Raw genomic sequence first — 6612 nt, forward strand, 5'->3', positions numbered from 1 at the left:
GCCTTAGATTATTCTCTTTTTATCTTCTCAGTGACTTGAACCGAACACTATGTCAAAAAGGTCTACATATCTTGTTCCCAAAGCTATATAAGATGATGAAATTATGTAAACCATTGCGGGTGATATCTTGTGCATCGGTGTAACAAATTATTTTTATGATTCTTGGATGACATTGCTATAAGCAAAAATGCTTATGCAAAGAAATGTTTGATGAATATCAAATGTTAAATTCCTCAAGTAAAATTTTGTTCAAGTTGAGTAGATTTGATGAAGATTTGCAAGCTCATACTCATCAAAAAGATCAAAAAAGATAGCTATACTAAAAATTCCTTTTGATTTATTTCATTATTTCATATATATTTAGTAGTTTTAATTTCAAGTTAATTGCTTAAAGCCTTAAACATCTTTGTGAATTTGGATTTATAAGAACAAGAAGTTTTTTCTTTGATCATATTTTTTTATGGACCAATTTAAAATTTCATTTTGTTCAGTTTAGCAATTTGTTTCAATGATTCAAATCAATGTTTGTTGTTGGAACTTACAATATTCTGTATAATTGGTTTTGGAGCTATCAGTTACCAAGTTGCCCTCCAGCCATATGTGATTTCTTCAACTGTAGTATGACATCATTCCTATGGCAGCTCCACACAGCATTTATGTGCATGATACCCAGCTTCAAGCCTTATAGTTCTTATGCGCATACTTATGTTACTCTAGTTAGGAGACTCCATTGCATGTTATTTGTTCCATCGTTCATAGACAAAGCTTATCTTTGAGGCTCATATTGCTTCCACTATGCCCTCGACTGCTCTCAAGGAATCAAAGAGCCCCAAAACCTCTTTAGTGTAAATGACATCAAGGTCCCTAAGATTTACAGTGTGCTTCACTTTGGTCCATGTTTTTAAAAACCCTACATTTTGATGCATGAGATTGATTTAGCACTTCAAATAGTCCTAATGAGGCAAATCACCAGAAATTTTGATGTAATTATTATAAATTATCTCAACCAAAAAAATTTCCTTCACAAATAATGGCCACCAACATCAAAGATCATGTTTAGAATTCCATCAACACTTCGCAATTCATCATTATCACTAAGTACACATCAAGGCTTCTAGTGTTCAACTGAAGAGAAAAGGTAGCTGGAAAGTTCCATTTAGAGGCTAAGCAGCAATGTTAGCAAGTATTTCCTGATATCATTGTTTCAAAGAAGTTTTTAAATATATTTCAATAAAAAAAATTTCCCAAATCACAGCTTTTTTTTTTTTTCTATCAAATCTTATTGAAGAGAAATATTATAGCCCCATGTAAGAATTTGCACGATACATCTTCATCACAATCCACTATTTTGCTTAATGCTTCTTGACTGACGAATCTAGGATTTTGCCTTAAATGTATCTTCTCTTGCAAGTTATTTGTGAAACAATCCTCATTGTCTCAACATGTTTAGGTATTGTAATAAAGTTCCTCATAGGTATATAGGGTTATATTTTTTTCATTTTTGTTAAATACATAGAGAAGATTCAATTGATTTAATATGAAAAAGTGTGTTACTCTGTTATTAGGCTGGAAGCTATTTTTGTCAGTCAAAATATCTAGCATTCAACAAATTCCCATGTTTTTTATCACAGGAATGTACTTAACAACTAGTTTTAACTTTTAACGAACATTAAGTTGTAAGCGCAACATTGAAGTCCAAGAACTAAGCAAGAGGGCTTGAGAGAAATAACAAAAAGCACCACCCAAATATAAGCTCTCCAAAACATGAACCAACAATGCCTAAACCTTGGGGACCCAAATGTAATTTACCCAATTCTTTAAATCACTATGTATCCCAGGATTGAGACATGATTCCAATACCAAACCAATGCATATAGGTTGATGAACAAAGAGAGGATAAAGAAGGGATTCACATACACAATTGGTTCCATAGATAGCACCCGATTGGCCTCACCAATATTTTCTTTTATTTGATATCAATGTTCAATAATCAAAATACAAACCATCAATCCCTTGAAAACAAATAGTCCTATCAAAAATTAACTTGAATGATTATGGAAAGAGCAAAGAGGTCAAGGACAAGCAAGAGTGCTAGACCAGCACTCCTTCCTACGATTAGACCAGACGGATCAAAGGGCTTGTGTGCACCTGCACGGGGCCAATTGAATAGGAGTGTTTGAGTGGAGTCGGACGACTAATTTGCATTGGGCTGAAGGCTAGCTCGATAGGATAGGAGGAGATTTCTGCTATTGTCCTTGAATCTTGCTGCAACCCTAAAAACATTTTTTTCCTATTGTCGTGCCTTCATTGCCAACCTTCACTTGTGGTTTCTATCCTATCTATAACCAATGTAGCCTTCATTGCTGCCCTACTTAATATATCCTTCATTAGTACCCTTTGCTACCGCAATATCTGAAACTAATTTCTCTTAGAATTTTAACCAAATGAAGGACTCTATGATGCACCAAGGGAATTAATAACTCTACTTTTGTGATTAATTACCAAGCTGGAAATGACAGATTTGTATTCCCCAGCTTAAGGGGTAGTGTTAAAATCTCAGTCGTCCCTTGGCCCTTGATCTCACGGCCAGGATGGGTATCCGAGGGAGGCTCAACTGGATCACACCGATCTCCTTCCATATCCCGGTGGATAATTAAGGAAGGATTATATCAAGGCAATTATGCATGATTATGTAGTTATTTATTTTTTTATTAAGACATCTTGTATAGATCTATAAATAGGAATAATTTTGTATAATAAAAAAAAAACTTTTTCCCTCTAATGGTATCTGAATTTAACATATTATGTGAAAAACATTGCACTATAAAGAATGGACATGTAAATAAGCATTTTGTAGCCATGTTTAACACTGACATGAAGAGCCTGATGTTCCACACACACACACAAAAACTGATGATTTTTTTTCAAAAATTAGAGTGAGTTGAAGCTGAAACATGCCCCAACATAGATGGGATCCTCATTGACATGAACAAAAGACATGCAAGAAGAGAACAAATTGTAGAACATCAATGGGGTTGCACTCATTACAATGGATGGCGTCGTAATGCTTGAAATTGCCAATCTATCTCACTTAATGACCTAGGTTTACAATGTGCAATTTTTCTCAATGCTGATGAAGAAACCATTGAAGCTGGGCATTGGTTCTAGTGGTGATGATAAATGTGGTGCCAACTTTGTTGGATCTAATTATATATACATCAAAAAGTTCATATTTGTATAGTTATTTTAGATATTATAAGCTCTTTTTAGTTTTTTGGCATTGTGTACACAATATGATGTTGATATTGACAAAATCAATCTAATGATTAGTGTTAATGATATTGAGTTGATAATAATTAAGTATATTTATAAATATTGAATATAATGATGATTAAAATATTTTTTTATGATCCTTAAGCCTTTTGTGTGATGCATATGATAGTATACTTCATTGTGATATGCTTTTAATAGAAAATATTAATTTAATGTGTTTTGATTACACATTATATTAATAATTTAGAAAATAATATTGCTGTCATGGTTTGCTATGTTCTACTTTTTACGATCATAACATATCCCCAATTCCATGCTTCGTACTGCTCTATAGATTGTATGAGTAGCATCTATTGAATATTAGCAGAAAGTGGTTTGAGAATGTACAATAGAAAGTAGAGAATGCTTTGATAAAAAAATGTAGATAAATTTAATGTCAAATAATTGGGAAGGCAATAAATTAAACCAATATAACATAGATTAATTTTTTAGAAACAAAAAAAAAAATTGAACAAAGTAGATTTAACACCTCAAACAACACCAACAACACAACAACATCAAGCCTTTATCCCACTACGTGGGGTCGGCTACATGAATCCTTTTTCTCCATTGTGTTCTATTAAAAGTCAAATTCTCATTTAAACCTAATAAAGAATGAGAAATGAGAATTAGAAAGCCAACCCTAAGCAATCAAAGTAAGGTTACTACTTTTGTAAGTATGCAAAAGAGCATAGCAAGTTGAGGCTATGATTAAAAGAAAAATAAATAAATTGAAGGCCTGAAGTCAAAAGATCAATTATTTTCCTCAACTTTTGGAAAATACTACATTTTTCAAATAGGTCACCAATCAACAAAAGTTACCTCTATATATGATGCAGCAACATCAGAATGTTTCTCATTTGTCCTTGCAATGAAAATATCCCAGAAGACAGACCACCATTCAAATAGGAAACCACCAGGAGCGTCAATTGCTGTAATATAATATTCATGCAAAGAGTAAAAGAACCTGACTTCATATATCTTTGTTGTTATAGAGGCAGCAGTACTTACCAACAGGATCTGAGGAAACCTTTCCCTCAGCTTGAAAAGCCTTTGCAGTTGAATGCAAGTTCCTCTTCATAAAATAATCATAAATGTAGACATCAAGCCTATTTGAAACATATAATATTCAATTAAAATTATAAAATATATCGTGTTGCATCATAAATTAAGAATCATTAGCAATCCAAAGAAAAGAAAATCAAACTAACACTTAGAGCCGGAATTGCAACATAGAACTCAAAATTCAAACTAGAATATAAACAAATAATGAAAAATGAAAATAACAATTAAGAGTAAAAGTTACAGAATTTCATTAACCGTATCAAGCAAAATGGCCAATTAAGCATGCAGAGGAAATTCCATTAAAAAAAAAAGGAAATCAGAGGAAGAGCATGAATGAAATGGCTAGTAAACTTTTAAGGTGCAAAATTACCAATACGACAGCATCAAACAGTAGAAATTGTTCTTATTAAACAGGTACTCCAAAACAGAAGCTTCGACAGAGACAAAGCATAACAATTAACAAGCAACAATGAGCTTATAGTAGATAACAAATCTGATACCGATAAACAATGGATAAACAAGGAACTGGTTATTATCAAAAAAAAAAAGCAGCAGGAACAAATTGTAAAGAAACGGAAATCAAAGATCATACAAGTACGTTACAAAATACAGTTATAAGAATCTATAAATAAAAAACAATAGTTCAAGTTAAAAAAAAAAAAAGTTAACAATGCTGACAGTGGCATTAACAGAGTGAACTCCAATGAAAGCAGAAAATAAACGAAGAACACCCAGACGAAAAACTAATGAACCCCACACCAATAAAAAACAGAAAACAGAAAAACAACTTCAAGAAGGAGGAAAAGCCCTGGATACCAAGGCAGCAAAGCTCACATCTTATCTGCTTCCCAGTTGGTTTGCGACATGGTTTCCACCAAATAAAAACCCTAACAACGAAACCCTAACTTTCTCAATCGGATTCTAGCAATGAGCTCGAAATCCCTACATCGTTTCTTTCTCCCGGCATTTTCTTTATCGAAAACGCTAAAAAAAGGAAGTATAAATATTTCCACCCGCAGCACAATTACTTTTTTTATCCTCCTCTATAAAACCAGAGAGTAAAACAAAGGTGAGAAGAACAGAAAGGCCATTATAGTGCAGAAAGGGAAAGGTAAGAAACTGATTGAGTATCAGATTTTATACATTTATGCCCTTCCAATAAAGTTTTTTTTTTTTTTATTGAGTGTCCCATATTAGAATTTTTTGAATTAAAAAGACATGTAAAATAAAATAAATATGGTGTAAACATTTTAATTTATTTTTAAGTAAAAATTTTAAACAAGAATGGTTTATACCCTAAACAAATTTGTCTAATGGCAAATAGAATTTTTTAATAAAGGAGTGACCATTTTGATCAAAACCCCTAAGAATCTCATTAGGGAGGAGGCCTTTGATTATATTACAAGAAACTTAGCAATAACCTTATTGGTGACATTACATAAAGATATATTTCTATAATATATTAAGGGTATGGAGTGAGCAATTTTGAAAATTAATGTAACAAAATAATGCTTAGTTCTTTCACGCATGTGGGCAATGGGGTGAATATATATATTTAATGGTAACAATAAAGTAGACCAAGTATCCTTAAAAATTTTAGAAGTCAAATCATCGGGAGCCATAGTCTTATCATGATCAATAGAGAAAAGAGCCTCTTTGATATCATCATTTATATAAATGTTTTACAGTGATAATTTGAATAGTCCTATAAAGTTCTCAGGACCCATTAAGCCATTAAGCCATCTTAACCCAAATGACCTATATGAACTAGGAAATGACCTTAATCAACATCCATAACAGCTTCCTAATTTTTTCCATCTGCCACCTCAGCAGTCAACAAGATCAGGTGACCAGTCAACACTTGGTCAACAAACCTTAAAATGCCCAAATGGCTTGATCCAAGCTAGCCCAATCCCTACCAAATCACTCTAGACCCTCTTTGAGGTCACTCCTTGCCAACTCAGCTGCCACCTCACTCATGTTTGACTGATTGACCAGTCAAACAGTCAACATGAGGCTTTAGAAGGGCTAAGGGTGATTAAATAAATCCTTTGAGCCAATCCACTCAATCCAAAATCAATCCAGCAGATTAGTTAAGGTCTAGAAGCTTCCTAAGACTAATCTTAGCCTTTAGATTTAAATCCAAAGGCCCACGTTGCTCCACATGTGCTCAAATCAAGACAAAACACCCTTTCCATGTAGGATGTCCTTGATCCGTCCTTGGCTTCTGCTCCC

General features: G+C 33.1%; 1 protein-coding gene across 2 annotated transcripts in view; it reads right to left on the bottom strand.

The window, feature by feature from the left end:
• Positions 1 to 5476, bottom strand: part of LOC110092274 (transcriptional corepressor LEUNIG) — a 91579-nt gene extending 86103 nt beyond the window's left edge. For both annotated transcript variants that reach the window (XM_020816760.2, XM_020816759.2), the window contains exons 1-3: positions 5212 to 5476; positions 4324 to 4421; positions 4135 to 4244 (exon numbers count right to left, since the gene is read on the bottom strand). In XM_020816760.2, coding sequence (XP_020672419.1) covers positions 4135 to 4244; positions 4324 to 4421; positions 5212 to 5243 — 240 coding nt within the window. In that variant the 5' untranslated portion in view covers positions 5244 to 5476. The remainder of the gene's footprint in view (positions 1 to 4134; positions 4245 to 4323; positions 4422 to 5211) is intronic.
• Between the last annotated feature and the right edge of the window lie 1136 nt (positions 5477 to 6612).

This window comes from Dendrobium catenatum, unplaced genomic scaffold, assembly GCF_001605985.2.
Source record: "Dendrobium catenatum unplaced genomic scaffold, ASM160598v2 fragScaff_scaffold_1381, whole genome shotgun sequence".
Lineage (NCBI taxonomy): Eukaryota > Viridiplantae > Streptophyta > Magnoliopsida > Asparagales > Orchidaceae > Dendrobium > Dendrobium catenatum.